Source organism: Tupaia chinensis, unplaced genomic scaffold, assembly GCF_000334495.1.
Source record: "Tupaia chinensis unplaced genomic scaffold, TupChi_1.0 Scaffold000231_1, whole genome shotgun sequence".
NCBI lineage: Eukaryota > Metazoa > Chordata > Mammalia > Scandentia > Tupaiidae > Tupaia > Tupaia belangeri.
In genome coordinates, this window is record NW_006159706.1 from 2377117 (window position 1) to 2393363 (window position 16247).

Here is a 16247-nt window from a genome sequence, read left to right on the forward strand (position 1 = left end):
CATTCCTGCCCAAAATCCTAAGAGGAAACTGGAGAAGAAGGGATTGTGGCATGGCCACCACCACCACCCCCAGGGGGTGATTTCTCACTTTCTGTCTCTCCAGTGAGTGTATGTGCCCTAAAGCAAAAAAAAAGATTAAAAAAAACCCTGTTATGTAGGTACTATTATGTTGTCAGAAAAGTCATAATGGATTTTTGCATAGAAAGACGTTGAAAATAAACATAATTTTTCCGATGACCCAATATTACCCCCTTTTTCGTGATGATGAAACAGAGGCACAGAGAAGTTAAGTAACATGCCCAAGTTTACTACAACTGATACATGTCTCTATCCCCCCACCTTTTCTTCTCCTCCTCCTCCTCATGTACGTTAGTCCCCATCATGTATGTTACATTACAAACTAACTGTAATGGAGCCTTACTCAAGAACCTAACATTGGCTCCTTTGGCCACTCTTGAAAGACCCAATCACAGCAGTTGGATGAGTGGTGACTAAATGGGAAGGGAATTTCATTGCCATTTCTATGAGATTGGTGCATGGAAAGGCTTGATGAGTGAGCCAAGCTTACTGACCGCAGACCCCTTAAAAAGGGCCTATCCTCTACTAGGCATGTGCATGGTTATGATAAAGTGCAGGGAACTCTTAGGCAAATTTTGTTTGGTTTACGTAGTGATACTTTGTAAGGACATTTCCAATGAAATTCCAAATTGCTGCATGTCAGAATTTTGGTGGCTCTGACAGCCCTGGGTCTGCTTTGGCTAGAGCTGCAGTAGCAGTTGTGGGGAAGGGCTCTCTGGTTCAGCACAGTCCCCACCTCTCTTACTACTTTCAGTGTGCCTGGAAGCCAGTCTTTCTCAGCCCCGGACTGTTGTTAGGTTTGTGGAGAGGTGTTCTTTGAGCCTTTAACCTTGCCCCTTTCAGAGGTGTTACAGTGGAGGCTAACCCTAAGGGCTGTCTGCTTGTCCTTACGCTTAACGCTGTTCGTACATTTCCACTTGGGCCTCATCTGTGTGTGCACTTGAGCTTCTTGTCCTATTCTTGGGTCTTCCATGTTGATGTTACTGCACGTCTGCCATGCATTTCCAGTTTGGGGCTTTAGCATCGTATCTTTGCTGAATTCCGGTCGCTCATTTGTCATGTCTTGTCCTCCTGACTTGTCTCTCATGACTGTTTGGAGGCCCTAGTCCATAATCAACATGTCAAACCTGGATTTCATAGATAATTTAGAAAGAGGGCACAGTTTTTCTTTTTGAGATATTTTTACACTGGGGCATATGTGCTTATTGGAGAGACACGAATGTCAAATCACTCCCCAGGGGAGATGGCCACACCGCAGTCCTTTCTCCTCCATTTTTCTCTTGGGATGTTGAGCATGCATACATGCTCCAGGCGTGAGTTTTAAGTCGCTGGGCCTGGGAATAAAGCTGCAGCGGACTAGGTGGGAGTCCAGCAACGGGATGATTACGTCATCTGCTGGTCCCAAGGGCAAACTTTTATTTATTTATTTTTTTTGAGAGGTTTTCCGCTATAGGGCGCGTGCGCTCGCCAGACAGACAGAGAGACATAGAGACAGAAAGCGAGAAATCACCCCCCAGGGGGGATGGTCACACCGCAATCCCTTCTCCTCCATTCTCCTCTCGGGATCTTGGGCACGCATGCACATGTGCCCGGCGTGAGTTTCAAGCCACGTCCGGGACGTGAACCATGGCCGACCATGTGGGAATCCAGCGACATAGCCATTATGCTAACTGCTGGTTCCCCCAAGGGCAAACTTTTTAAGGAGAAGAAATGAGCCACTTTGAAAAGCTGAGCTGATAATAGTCTAAGTGATACACAGTTATCCCTTGGTATCTCTCCAGGACAGTCATTCCAGGACCCCCACAGATACTCAAGTCCCTCAAATAAAATATTTATGTATATGTGATATATTTGCATAGAGGCTACTTACATCTCCTATCTCTAGATTACTTATAAACAATCTTGGCATCTGATACAATTAAAAGGACAATATATAAATGTATAGGTAACTTCTTCAGCATCTCTCTTTTGGGGAGCTACCTCTGTTCCCATTTCATAACAATTAGTGTGGCCCATGAGAATCTGATGAAAAGTATGGATAGATCCTTTTAGTAGGAAGGTGTACCTGAGGATACAGACATAATAATATGTTAGCATTTTTCAAGGGGTTCACCAATCCCCTGAAGCGCATCTGTAGACCACATTAGGCCAAATATAAACTCATTAAGTTTTTTTTTTTTTTCCCCTCAGGGGGAAGACAAACTTTTGCTATAGGGCACTTGTACTCCCTGGAAAGACAAAGACAGAGAGAGACAGAAAGCAAGAAATCACCCCCCCTCCCTCCCCCGTAGTGGGGATGGCCACACCATAATCCCTTCTCTATTCTTCTGGGATCTTAGGCATGCACACACATGTGCCTGGTGTGAGTTTGAAACCACTGATTCCAGAACTCAAACCGTGGGTCAGCCCATGGGAATCCAGCGACGTAACTGCTAAGCATCTGCTGGCCCCATTAATTCAGATCTTAAGTGACTTGTACAGCTGCATGGATGCTTGGTGGAGACCTGTGAGTCTCTGCTCTTGTTTGCTTTTCTGGTCTCTGCTCCTCCTTAAATAGTACTCATGAGGTTGGTAGCCCTGGTCCCAAGTTTTCTTAGGCCCTCCTCATTCTCAACCTTTCAGGTCCCCCCGAGTCAATGAGGGAACATGTGGTTGCTGCCTCTAAGGCCATGAAGATGGGTGACTGGAAGACCTGCCACAGTTTCATCATCAACGAGAAGATGAATGGGAAAGTGTGGGATCTTTTCCCTGAGGCTGACAAAGTCCGCACCATGCTGGTGAGGTGAGCAGAAAAAGGCCACAGTAGGTGGGGGTAGAAAGGACTTGTTGGTTTCCTTCCCTGAGGACCTCTCCCTCTCTCCTCTCCCTGCAGGAAGATCCAAGAAGAATCACTGAGGACCTACCTTTTTACCTACAGCAGTGTCTATGACTCCATCAGGTACGATGGGCCCTGGGGATGTAGAGGGAGCCAGCTTTGTGTCAGGGATTCTAATTGCCCCCTGCTCTCTGCCATCTTTCTCCCCAGCATGGAGACACTATCTGACATGTTTGAGCTGGATCTGCCCACTGTGCACTCCATTATCAGCAAGATGATTATTAATGAGGAATTGATGGTAAGGACTGGGATGGGAAGTGGGCAGGTGGAGTCAGATTGGAGTGGAGGGGGCTGAGCTATCATGTCCCTTCCTCCGCCTTGCTGTTGCCAGGCCTCCTTGGACCAGCCAACGCAGACAGTGGTGATGCACCGCACTGAACCCACTGCCCAGCAGAACCTGGCTCTGCAGCTGGCTGCCCAGCTGGGCAGCCTGGTGGAGAACAACGAGCGGGTATTCGACCACAAGCAGGGTACCTATGGTGGCTACTTCCGAGGTGAGTGCTTTCCTCGTCTCTGTTGTCGTGGGATCCTGGCCCTCTTACTGCCTCTTCCCTGGCACTCACTCTCCCCCTTTCTCCCTGTCTCTCCTACAGACCAGAAGGATGGCTACCGCAAAAACGAGGGCTACATGCGCCGAGGTGGCTACCGTCAGCAACAATCTCAGACAGCCTACTGAACTCTTGACTTCTGTCTTTGACCTAGATAGACCATTCAGTTTTTGAGTCTAAGCCACATCCCAGTCATTAAAAGTCTATTTGGGGTTGTTACAGTTTCCTATTGTCTGAATTTTGCCACAGGTGTGTGTTGGATCCATTAATGTGCTGATTATATTTTTGAGCTTTGACCACAGGACAGGCCAAGACTCAGGATGCAGAGCTGAATTCCACACATCCGTTATTTCAAAGAGCTTGCTGCTTTTGGTCATTTAACAGAACATTATCATAATTTGTAATTGATTATAACAAGGTATGAAAAAAAACAGGGATATGTTGAACAGGATATGACTGGGGTGTTATGCCAGGGAAGGTATAATGGAGGCAGCAGTGATGGTCAGACCTTGATGGTGGGTGATGGTGCAGAGTAAACATTGAGGGGCCAAGTCTGGCCTGCCGGTTAGGCAGACAAATCCTATGTGGCCAGCCACATGGTTCAAGTCCCTGACCTGGCAGCTTGAGAGACATGCCAGGCATGTGTGGTGTGTGCCTAAAATCTTGAAAGGAGCAAGAGTTGGAGAAGGGGATTGTGTCATGACCATTCCCAATGGAAGATACTTTTTCCTCTCTAAACCACGTACACCCTGTAGCAAAAGAAAAAAAAAGGAGCAAGTAAACATGGAGAAACGTTGTCATTACCATGACATCTAAGCATGTGACTGTTTTTCTAATAATTTGTGTAATTCATGTTTATTGCATTTTACAAAAGTATTGGTCTACAGTAGATTGGACTCTTTTTTTTTTTTTAGATTATTCTTTACCAGATTTGAGAAGCATTGATGTAGGCAACTCAAAAGAGCCAAGTGTGGGTTGGCCCTATAGCCTGGTGGTTAAGGGAAGCCAGATCCCCCAGTTCAAGTTCAAATCCCAGCCTAATGGCTCAAAAAAAAACATCAGGTGTGTGTTGTGTGCACATGCATATCCCAGATCCCAATGGGACGGAGAAGTGAAGAAGAAAGGATTACAGCACGACTACACCCTATCAGGAAGTGCTTTCTTCCTGTCTCTCAACAGTTGTAAAGGGTTAGAGGAGTAAAAGAGTAGTGTTTGGTGTAAAGTATATGAGGAATATGTACAGAAAAGAAGCTGGAGACTTAAGCTGGGACTGTCTCAGGAAGGTTTATAATGTAAGCAAAACAACATGAAGGGTTCCAATGTAAGATACTAAGTGGAGGGGCTGGCAGGTGGCATGGTGGTTAAGGGTACTGGATTCCCATGTGGCCAATTGCAGTTTGAATCCCATACCTGGAGACTTGCTTTCTCACTATCTCACTCTCATTCTCTCACCCTGTCTCTCTCTGATCATTTTTTTTTAAAAATAAAGTTAAAATAATTTTTAAAAAAGATCAAGTGGAGCAGCCAGTGGCTTGGTGGTTACAATAGCTGTATCACATAGCTGACCATGCAGTTTGAGTTCTGGACCCAGCAGCTTAAGGAAACACTTCAGTGTGTGTGTGTGCCCAAAATCCTGAAGGAGGGAGAAATGGAGAAGTAGTTGTTTTATGACCATCCTTCACGAAGGGTGCTTTCTCATTCTCCTTTCCCCTTTCTCTGTCTCCACTGAGAATGCACACACACTGGCAAAATGGGAAAAAAAGAAAACAAACAAACAAACAAAAAAAACATTGTAGTGTATGATATTGGATGCAGAGAGCCAAATGAGAAAAAAGCATCTAAAGCCAGGTGTCTTAGTCCATTTTGTGCTGCTATAATATAATGCTTGAGACTGGGTAATTTATAAGAAACATTTATTTCTTACAGTTCTGGAGATTGGGAAGTTCATGGCTGAGGGGCCCACACCTGGGAAGGGCCTTGCTGTGTTCTTTCAGAAGCACATGGGAGAAAGTGAGCCAAGGGGGAAGGGGTATGCATGTGTACATACAAGAGATCAGATTTACAGCCTTAAACCCTTTTACAACGCCATTCATCCATTTGTCAGGGTGGAGGTCTCATGACCTCAACAGCTTCCATTTGGGGGAATTGTTAACCATGGCACCAGCATAGTTGGATTCAGAAGAACCTGTAAGGTTTCTGTGACCAGTTCTGGGAATAGAAGGAGTCAAGAATGAGAGATTCTGACTGGAGGATAAACAGGTAATAGGGCTGTGATCAAGAAATAGCTGGGATACTCCGTTCAGGAATATAAGAACAGTGTGTATGTAGATAGGTTGGTTTTTACAAGTGTTTTAGGCACCAGTGTCTTTGGAACAAGCGAGGCAGTTGGAGATAGGGATGTGGACTGATTAGACAAAAGGCTAATAAGGTGCTGTAACAGACCCAAACAGTGATGCACAGAAAGTTTATTTCTCAGGACCAGCAGTTAGTGTAATGGCTATGTCGCTGGACTCCCATGTAGTCGACCATGGTTCGTGTCCCGGACCCGCTGGCTTAAAACTCAAGCCAGGTGCATGTGCATGCGTGCCCAAGATCCCGAGAGGAGAATGGAGGAGAAGGGATTGTGGCATGGCCATCCCCCCTGGGGGGTGATTTCTCGCTCTCTCTTGTCTGGTGAGCGCATATGCCCTATAGCAAAAACCTCTCCAAAAAAAAATTTCTCATGTGATAGTTGAGAGGTCCAGGCCTGAGGACAACTGTTCCATAAGATCACCTGAGGACCTGGGGTGCCTCTGTCATGTTGGCTCCACCATCCCCTGGGGAGTAGTCCTCATCTGCATGGTCAAAGGTGACTTACCATTCCCACATCCTTGTTTAAGTCTGTAGGGAAGGGAAAGTAGGGGGCCTGGAAGTTGCACTGGCCAGAACTCTCTCCATCCTGGTCCTGAAATAGTGTTTTTTATAAAAAGTTCAGATGCACAGATTCTTTTTTTTTTTTTTTTTAAAGAAATTTTATCTGGGACCAGCAGATGGCATAATGACTACGTTGCTGGACTCCCATGTAGTCCGCCGGGGTTCAAGTCCTGGACCCAGTGGTTTAAACTCATGCTGGGTGTGTGCGTGTGTGCATGCCTAGGATCCCAAGAGAATGGAGAAGGGATTGCAGCATGGCCATCCCCTCGGGGAGTGATTTCTCGCTTTCTATCTTTCTGGTGAGCGCATGCGCCCTATAGCAAAAAACTCTCAAAAAAAAAGAATTATTTTATTTAACTATTTAATTTGACCAGAGAGGGACAGAGAGAGAGAGAGTAAGAGAGGAAATAATAAAGCAGGCCACCATGTCTGGGATTCAAACCGTGGCTGACCATGTGGGTGTCCAGTGCCTCTAACCACCATGGTACCTGCCAGCCCCCAGATGCACAAATTCTTAAAATTGTCTTCTCATCTGCATTTAAGCAAATATAACTGAAAAAAGAACAGTGTTGAAGACAGGCTCTGAAAAAAACTTTCCAACATAAGTTCAGCAAATCTAACTGAAGTCCAATCATTATTCAAATGAATTGTCAGAATCAACTTAAAGTGAGTTTGTACAAGTCTAGCTGAAACAGAAGTCTTCTGTGAGAACAAGATCAGATTCAAGAATTTTTAAAAATTATTTAATTTTTTTCATCATCATTTTCTAATTTGTTGCGCACTCACCAGAGAGAGGGAAAGTGAGAGAGCAAGCTGCCAGGTTGAGGACTCAAAGGAGCTGCTATCAGCCATGTGGTAATCCAGCACCTTAACTATCATGCCACCCACTGGCCCAGGTTGAAGAAATTTCAAAACTTGGGACCAGCAGATTTAATGGTTACATCACTGAACTCCCACGTAGTCAACTGCTGTTTGAGTTCTGGACCCGGCAGCTTAAAACTCATGCCGGGCACGTGTGCATACATGCCCAAGATCCCGAGAGGAGAATGGAGGAAAAGGGACTGTGGCATGGCCATCCCCCCGGGGATGATTTCTCACTTTGTCTCTGTCTCTCTCTTGTCTGTCCAGTGCAAACGTGCGGCCTATACCAATATCTTTTTAAAAAGAAATTTCAAAACAACTTGCACACAGCATGAATTTGAGGAAGGCTAGATTAAAAAAAACCTAATTCACAAATTCTCAAATATAGCTTCACCAAATTCATTTGAGTAAATTTAGTATTTTTTCTTTCTTCATGGTAGGTACATTGTCTGTACATGGGGGCCAGCAGGTGGTGTGGTGGTTAAGGGCGCTGGACTCCCACATGGCCGACCACAGTTCAAGCCCTGGACCTGGCAGCTTGCTTTCTCGCTTTCTCTCTCTTTCTCTCACTCTCTCACTCTGTCCCTCTTTGGTGAAATTTAAATAAAAATTAAAAAGTTAAATAATTATTTTTAAAAAACAAAGATTAGGGACCAGCAGTTGGTGTAATGGCTATGTTGCTGGACTCCCATGTAGTCAACTGTGGTTTGAGTCCCGAACCCAGTGGCTTAAACTCACGCCAGGCACGTGTGCGTGTGTGCCCAAGATCCCAAGAGGAGAATGGAAGAGAAGGGATTGCGGTGGGGTCATCCCACCTGGGGGGTGATTTCTCGCTTTCTGTCTCTCTGTCTCTTTCTGACGAGTGCACGCTCCCTATAGCAAAAACCTCTCCAAAAAAAAAAAAAGATTATGTGTGCATGTACATGAGAGAGAGAGAGAGAGAAGCACCCTCCACAGAGTCCAGTTACACCATGATCTTCCTCCAGTCCTCCAGTCCTTTAGATCTTGGACACTTGAACATGTGCCCAGGTATGTTTCAGGCTCACTGGACCAGGGATTTGAACCATGGTCACTAGGTGGGATCTATTGGGTCTCGAGAAAGTCATGACACATTTTTTGTATGGGAAAACATGGAAAAATACATTGTGACTTTCCAAAATACCTAATAGCTTATTTGGAACAGTGCAGTTTGCAATTACACCTCGAGCTGATCTTCGGCATGCAAACAAGGTACAGCAGTTTAAAAACGAACTGGAAAACCCCAGGGAAGGTATAGAATCTGGTTTCCAGAGTTACCACATTTTTTATTTCAAGATTGTTTTCTATAACAGAAAATCACAAGTTGAGGCTGGAGAGTGGAACAGTGGTAAAATGCTCTGACCCACATGGCAGGGTTCCAGGTTTGTGTCCAGAGACCTCACTGAGTGTGCCAGTCACCTGCATGTCTTCAGTTTGGGGGTTGAGTGAGGCTGGGTGGATTGCGGCATTATAACCCAGATGGGGTTGCTATCTGACTCCTGGTCTCTCAGTCATGGAAGAGAAACTTCAAAAAAATCACAAGTCACAGACTATGGCCCATTGATAGGGAAGGAAAGGTAAACAATAAACATCTAGTCCTGAGAAATACCAGACGATGCACCTGCTACACAAAGACTAACACAACTGTCAGAAATATGCTCAAAGGGGGCCGGCAGGTGCAGTGGTGATTGAAGACACTGGACTCCCACATGGCTGACCACAGTTCAAGTCTCAGACCTGGCAGCTTGCTTTCTCACATTCTGTTTTTCTCTGATCAAATTAAAACAAATAATAAATAATTCTTTGAAACAAAATATGCTCAAAGAGCTAAAGACATGGATGGATGGAACTGGCAGATGGAATAGCAGTTACATCAGTGGACTCCTTCATGGCTGACCAAGGTTTGAGTCCCAGACATGGTGGCCTGAAAATCACACTGGGCACATGTGCATACATGCCCAATATCCCAAGAGGAAAATGGAGAAGGAATTGTGGCATGGCCATCCTTCCCAGGAGGTGATTTCTCACTTTTACTGTCTCTCTCTTCCTCTCTCTCTCTCTCTCTCTCTCTCTCCCTCTCTCCCTCTCCCTCGTGAGCTCACACACCCAAAGGGAAAACCTAAAAAAATAAAAATAAAAAATAAAGGAAAAACTTGGTGGTAGCAGGTGGAATGGTGGTTAAGGCAGCTGGACTCCCACATGGCTGACCATGGTTCAAGTTCTGAACCTGCCGGCTTGCTTTCTCACTTCCCTTCTCTGTTTTTGGTCAACTTCAAAAAAATAAAATAATGACAATGAACAAAATTTCTAAAAAATGGAAAAACTTTGAAGGCATGGAGAAAATGATATATGGAACTGTCCCTACAGCCTGGTGGTTAAGGGAGTCAGATCCCACATGGCCAGCCGTCTGGCAAAATAAAAATATTTTTAGGGACCAGCAGATGGCATAATGGTTACGTCACTAGACTCTCATGTAGTCAACTGCGGTTTGATTTCCAGACTCTGCGGCTTAAAACTCATTGGGTGCGTGTGCACGTGTGTCCAAAATCCCAAGAGGAGAATTGAGGAGGAAGGGATCGGTGTCCAAAATCCCAAGAGGAGAATCGAGGAGGAAGGGATCACGGTGTGGCCATCACCCCTATTTCTTGCTTTCTGTCTCTGTCTCCAGTAAGCACACGCACCCTATAGCAAAAATCTCTCAACGAAACAAAACATATTTTTTAAAAAGTGAGGGCCAGGGGACCAGCAGGTGGCATGGTGGTGGTTAAGGTGCTGGATACTCCCAAATGGCCAACCATGGTTCACTTGCTTTCTCACTTTCTCTCTCTCTCTGTACTCTCTCTGATCTCCCCCTCTGTCTCTCTCTGGTCAACATTTTTTTTAAAAAATTAATACATAAAAAAATTTTAATTCTTTTTTTAAATTTTATTTTACAATTACAGTATGACACGCACCCGGCGTGAGTTTTAAGTCACCAGGTCCAAGACGCGAACCGTGGTCGACTACATGGTAGTCCAACAACATAACCATTACACTAACTGCTGGTCCCCAAATGTTATCTTTTATATCTAGTTCTGAGATACCTTCTGAATTAGTTTTGAATTTAGGTTACTGTTTCTGCTGTTGTTTCTCCTCTACTTGCTTATTTGCAGCTAGATATCTAATTTTTCTTAAAAAAAAAAAACCTGTCTTTGTGAAGTCTGTTTTCTTCTAGAATTATCTTGACATCTTTATAGAATAAAAAAGAGCTGAGCAAAAATTTATGGGTCTAAATTTAGATCCAGGATTTTGTTCCTTGACATATTTGATTTTTTTTTAAATAATAACACATCATTTGAATTATTTGAAATGTGTAAAATTCAGGGATATCATATAAGTCCTCTGATGTAATGTTGCCTTTTTTTTTGAGAGGTTTTTGCTATAGGGTGCGCGTGCTCGCCAGAAAGACAGAGATAGAAAGACAGAAAGCAAGAAATCACCCCCCAGGGGGGATGGCCACGCCACTTCTCCTCCATTCTCCTCTCAGGATCTTGGCCATACATGCACACGGGCCCGGTGTGAGTTTAAGCCATTGGGTCTGGGACTCGAACCGTGGTTTTTTAGGTGTTTGCCATAGGGTACATGTGCCCATTGGAGAGAGACGGAGAGGGAAAGTGAGAAGTCACCCGTTGGGAGTATGGCCATGCCTCAATCCCTTCTTCTTTATTCTCCTCTTGGGATTTAGGTCATGCATGCACACATGCCTGGTGTGATTTTTAAGCCTCTAGGTCTAGGACTCAAACTGCGGTCAGCTCTGTGGGAGTCCAGGGCCTTAAACACTACACTGCCTACTGGCCCTGCCAGAGTGTTTTTCAAGCCATCAGGTCTGGGACTCGAACCATGCAGTCAGCTTCCTTAACTACTAGGCCATGGTCCCAGCCTTAACCTTTTTTTCACAAGAATTATTTAATTTTCATATTAAAAAAAGAATGATTTAATTTTATTCATTGTCATTTTGTTTTGTTTGTTTTTAAGTTGACCAGAGAAAAACAGAAATTGAGAAAGCAAGCTGCCAGGTCTGGGACTCAAACCACAGTCAGCCATATGGGAGTCTAGCTACCATAGCCACCAGGCCACCTGAAGGCTCCCAGCCCTAACTTTTTTTTTAATTTAAGAATTATTTTATTTAACTTTATTTATATATTTATTTTAAATTTTAACCAGAGAGGGACAGAGTGAGAGAGAGAAGGAAAGTGAGAAAGCAAGCCACCAGTTCCAGGACCTGAACCATGGTCAGCCATGTGGGGGTCCGGCACCCATAACCACCACACCACCTGCTGGCTCCAAAGCCCTAACATTTTCTAAACTTTTTCATTTCATTCTTTCTGAGAAAGGGGTGCCTCTAACAGCTCTTCACGCTGATTTTCTCCGTCTTATCCAGCTCAGATCACAGGCATACACACGTGCCCTGTGTGCTCAGCCAGCTTAGGGGGTCCTGGAACAGGACCACACGTCTAGTTGCATTACCACCGAGCTACCATTTGGTCCTGGTTCCTCCTTTTTCCCTCTGCTGACTCCTGTGTCCTGTGGCAGGCACCGCACTGTACACCCAGGGGCATTCAACCTCCTGCCGGCGGGTCCCAGTCCCAGTCTCAGTCCGCAGTTCCCTGCCCTGCCCGCACCCCAGTGGGAGGGTTTCTGCTGTGGTTCCCTGGCAACCAGCCTCAGCCTGCTGATTAGGGACTAGCTCTGGCCTGGCGCAGCCTAGCAAACCTCCGCACCCGCACCCGAAGGGCTGCAGCCGTTCTCTCCAGTGAGGGCTGAGTCCCTGCCTGTGGAGGGCACCTCCTTTCATGTTCGTTCTTTCTTTGGTACTCTCCCTCAGCCTGCAGGTATTTTTTTTTAAAGTTCTCTCTATTCACACTTAGTAATAACTCCCTGAAAATAGTTCATCATTTTTTAAAAATAATTACGTAATTTTATTATTATTTATTTCCCAGAGACTTAAACGCAGTGACCATGTGGGAGCCCCACACCTTAACCACCACACCACCTGCTGGCCCTATAGCTTATCATTTTTTATGTTAAAGCTTCCCTGTTTGGGGCCAACAAGTGTTGTGATGGTTAAGGTGTTAGACTCCCACATGGTTGACCAGAGTTTGAGTCCCAGACCTGGCAGCCTGCTTTCTCACTTTCTCTCTAGTGAATGATGAGAAGACCTGGCAGCCTGCTTTCTCACTTTCTTTATAGTGAATGATAATAATAAAAAATAAAATGAAATAAAAAATTCCTTAAAAAAAAAAACCAAACCTCCCTGTTTAAATTATTGTGTGCTAGGGCACAAGCACCCTATGGCAAAAAATTCTAAACTAATAACAATAATCACTATAAACACTGTGATGTGGGATTTTTGTTTTTGTTTTGTTTTTTGCTTTCGAGTATGTACACTTGCTAGAGAGAGAGAAAGTGAGATGGGGAGATGGCCATGCCATAATCACTTCTCCATTCTCCTCTCAAGATTTTGGGCACACACGTACACATGCCCGGCATGTTTTTCAAGCTACAAGGTCCAGGACTTGAACCACACGGTTGGCCATGGAGGATTCAGCCACCTTACCATGTTACCAGCTAGCCCACTATTTGCCATTTAAGGACAGTTGCTCAGAGTTGAAAACATTGGGGGTAATTAACATCAATAACAACTTTAAAACAGTGAATGATTTAAGTGTTTTTTCTTGGCTCTTGATTTAACAGATGCTACCAATATTGCTTAGTGAATGTTGTTTATTCAAAAAATGAAATATGAGTTTGAAGTGATTCAAGAATTAGCTTCAGGGCCAGCAGGTGGCATGGTGGTTAAGGCGCTGGACTCTCACATGGCGAACCCCGGACCTGGTGGATTGTTGTCTTACCTCTCTCTTTGGTGAACAGAAATTTAAAAAATAAATAAATAGAAAAATTCTTTAAAAAAAATAGCTTTTACAGACAGTGTATGTGGAATAACTACAAATAAGAAATTTTTTTTTCATTTAACTTTACTCATTTATTTTAATTTGACCAGAAAGACACACAAAGAGAGAGAGAGGGAAAGTGAGAAAGCGAGTCATCAGGAACCATGGGCAGCTATGTGGGACTGCCCCGCACCTTGACCACTATGCCACATGCTGGCCCCATATATGTATATTTTTAAACATAATTTCTTATTTAATTTTATTTATCTTTTTTTTTTAGAGAGAGTTTTTACTATAGGGCACGTGTGTTTGCCGGAAAGACAGAGACAGAGAGACGGAAAGTGAGAAATCATTCCCCGCAGGGGGGATGGCCCACCGCAATCCCTTCTCCTCCATTCTCCTCTTAGGATTTTGGGCACATGTGCACACACACACCCAGTGAAGACTTGAACTATGGTTGACTACATGGGAGTCCAGCGACACAACTGTTATGCCTTCTGCTGGTCCCTCATTATTTTTTTAACTTGCTACAGGGCATGCGCACTCACCAGAGAGAGAGAAGGGGTGGGAGGAGTGAGAAAGCAAGCCACCAGGTCTGAGACTCAAACCACAATCAGCCAGGAGGGAGTCCAATGCCTTAACCACCACACCACCTGCTGACCCCAAAACACTAATTTAGGGGCCAGTAGATGGTGTGGTGGTTAAGACACTGGATCCCACATGGACAACTTGTAGTTTGAGTCCCAGACCCACAGACTTGAAAATCATGCTGGGCGTATGTGAGTGTGAATGCCCAAAATCCCAGGAGGAAACTGGAGGTAAAGGGATTGCGTGTGGCCACCCCCTGGGGAAGGGGGGGTGTGATTTCTCACTCTCCCTCTCTTTCTGGTGAGTGCAAGCGCACTATAGCAAAAACCAAACAAAATCCCACTAATTCTGTATAAACTGAAGTGAAATATGCTGTGTTACAATTAATACTGCTAAAAATATATGTGGAGTAGAAAAAACTTTAGTTGGACAAATTTACTTGTGACATGTAAGGTGTTGAAAGCCTATGATTATTCACTGTATTATTTATCAGCAGGTACTCTGCAGAATACTTTGACTCTGTCATATTGAACCAGTATTGTCAATCAGAAAAAAATACTGCTCTGATTGGTAGAAGTCTAACTAGAGTTCAAAGTAGAGATGTCCCCCAATTTCTAGACCTATGTGAGCATAGATCGAGAGTCCCTTTAAATGAAGGGAAGGTTGGGTTTCCTTGAGAAAGGAAGTGTGGCCCATTTGCTAGAGTAACTGTGAAAATACTCAGAACTTTTGAGGATTGCTATATTCTAGTTCTGATTTGATACTAATTCCTAGAAATCCTAAATTCCACTGTGGCCCATCAGTTAAAGTGGGGGTAAAGGTGATCAGGTACTAGACGGAGTTTTGGTCAAGCCCAGCTCATAAGGACTCAGCTGATCCATGGCACCCCCTCCGCCACCACCAGAGTTATTTCCAAATTTCTGTACCTGTAATAGAAAAAGGCATCTATGGCAATGAGCAGAAGCCCCACATTGGCTCTCTGATCCATGAAGTGAGAGAATTATGATACAAAGGGCTAAGTGAAAGCCCCTAGAACTTCTACTTCCTAACAAGACAGTTAGCTAGAGGGCCAGCAGGCTGAATTGTGGTTAAGGTGCTGGACTTCCACATGGCCGACCGTGGCTCAAGTACCAGACCTGCCAGCTTGCTTTCTCCCTTTCCCTCTCTCTCTCTCTCTGGTGACTGTGTGTGCCCTATAGTAAACTAAAAAACAAGATTAAGTAAATATTTTTTAAGAAGTTAATTAGAAGTAAAATGGCAGAGACTAATGCCACCCTTAAAAGCTTGGAAGGTTAGCAAGTGGAATGAGATTAAGGTGGCTGGATCCCACATGGCCAACTGCAAAGTTCGAGTCCAAGACCCAGTGGCTTGAAAATCACACCAGGTGTGTGTGCGTACATGCCCCAGAGGAGAATGAAGGAGAAGGGATTGCAGCATGGCCATTCCCTGGGAGGAGCAGGGTGATTTCTCACTTTCCCTTTCTCTCTGTATCTCTGGCGAGTGCATGCTCCCTATAGAAACTAAAACCAAAAACTTGAATGGGGAAAAAAACCTTGAACAGGCAAGAGTTTAGCATGTATGAAAATCAGATGGCTCTTGGAGAATGATTATGGACTATTATAAACTTAGTGGGTGACTCTAGTTGTAGCTGCTATTTCAAATGTAGCATCCTTAGTGGAACAAATCCATATGGCCCCTGGTTTGGTGTAATGGCTTACTAAAGACCAAATTAAGGGCCAGCTCTAGAACCTAGTGGTTAAGGAAGCTGACTGACCAGAGTTCAAATCTTGGCCCTGGTGGCTTGAAAAACATGCCAGAAACATGTGAATGCATACTCAAAATCCAGACAGAATGGAGAAATGGAGAAGGCAGACACGCATAGTTTGGCACAAAAATTGTTTCTCCCTCAAAAGTTGTGATGTTTTCTTTCTTTCTTTCTTTCTTTTTTTTTTTTTTCCTGGAGGGGTTTTTGCTATAGCGTGCATGTGCTCGCCAGAAAGACAGAGAGACAGAAAGCGAGAAATCACTCCTTAGGGGGATGGCCAAGCCACAATCTCTTCTTCTCTATTCCCCTCTCGGGATCTTGGGCACGCATGCGCACGCGCCTGGCTTGAGTTTAAGCCACTGGGACTCGAACTGTGGTCAACTACATGGGAATCCAGCAACACAACCATTATGCCAACTGCTAGTCCTGAGATGTTTTCATTTTAAAGTTCAGACTTCCGAGGCCCACAGGTGGCGTAGTGGTTAAGAGCACTGGACTCCCACATGGCAGACTGTGGTTTGAGTCCCAGACCTGGTGGCTTGCTTTCTCATTTTCTTTCTCTCACTCTGTCCCTCTCTGGTCAAATTAAAATAAATAAATAAGAGACCAGCAGTTAGTGTAATGGCTACGTTGCTGGACTCCCATGTAGTCAACCGCGGTTTGAGTCCTGG

At 44.5% G+C, this 16247-nt stretch overlaps 1 protein-coding gene and 1 long non-coding RNA gene across 6 annotated transcripts in view; one reads left to right on the plus strand and one right to left on the minus strand.

Moving 5' to 3' along the window:
- Positions 1 to 3725, plus strand: part of LOC102494745 (eukaryotic translation initiation factor 3 subunit C) — a 16862-nt gene extending 13137 nt beyond the window's left edge. For both annotated transcript variants that reach the window (XM_006148231.3, XM_027771746.1), the window contains exons 17-21: positions 2701 to 2860; positions 2951 to 3016; positions 3104 to 3191; positions 3285 to 3447; positions 3547 to 3725. In XM_006148231.3, coding sequence (XP_006148293.1) covers positions 2701 to 2860; positions 2951 to 3016; positions 3104 to 3191; positions 3285 to 3447; positions 3547 to 3629 — 560 coding nt within the window. In that variant the 3' untranslated portion in view covers positions 3630 to 3725. The remainder of the gene's footprint in view (positions 1 to 2700; positions 2861 to 2950; positions 3017 to 3103; positions 3192 to 3284; positions 3448 to 3546) is intronic.
- The window catches only part of LOC102495151 (uncharacterized), a 26811-nt gene continuing 14172 nt past the window's right edge, over positions 3609 to 16247 (minus strand). For 2 of the 4 annotated variants that reach the window (XR_001370372.1, XR_001370373.1), the window contains exon 3: positions 3609 to 4250. This is a non-coding gene — a long non-coding RNA (uncharacterized LOC102495151). Of the gene's footprint in view, positions 4251 to 5141; positions 5710 to 6358; positions 6446 to 16247 lie in introns of those variants that run through there. The other 2 variants (XR_003549351.1, XR_001370374.2) reach the window with 2 other exon arrangements.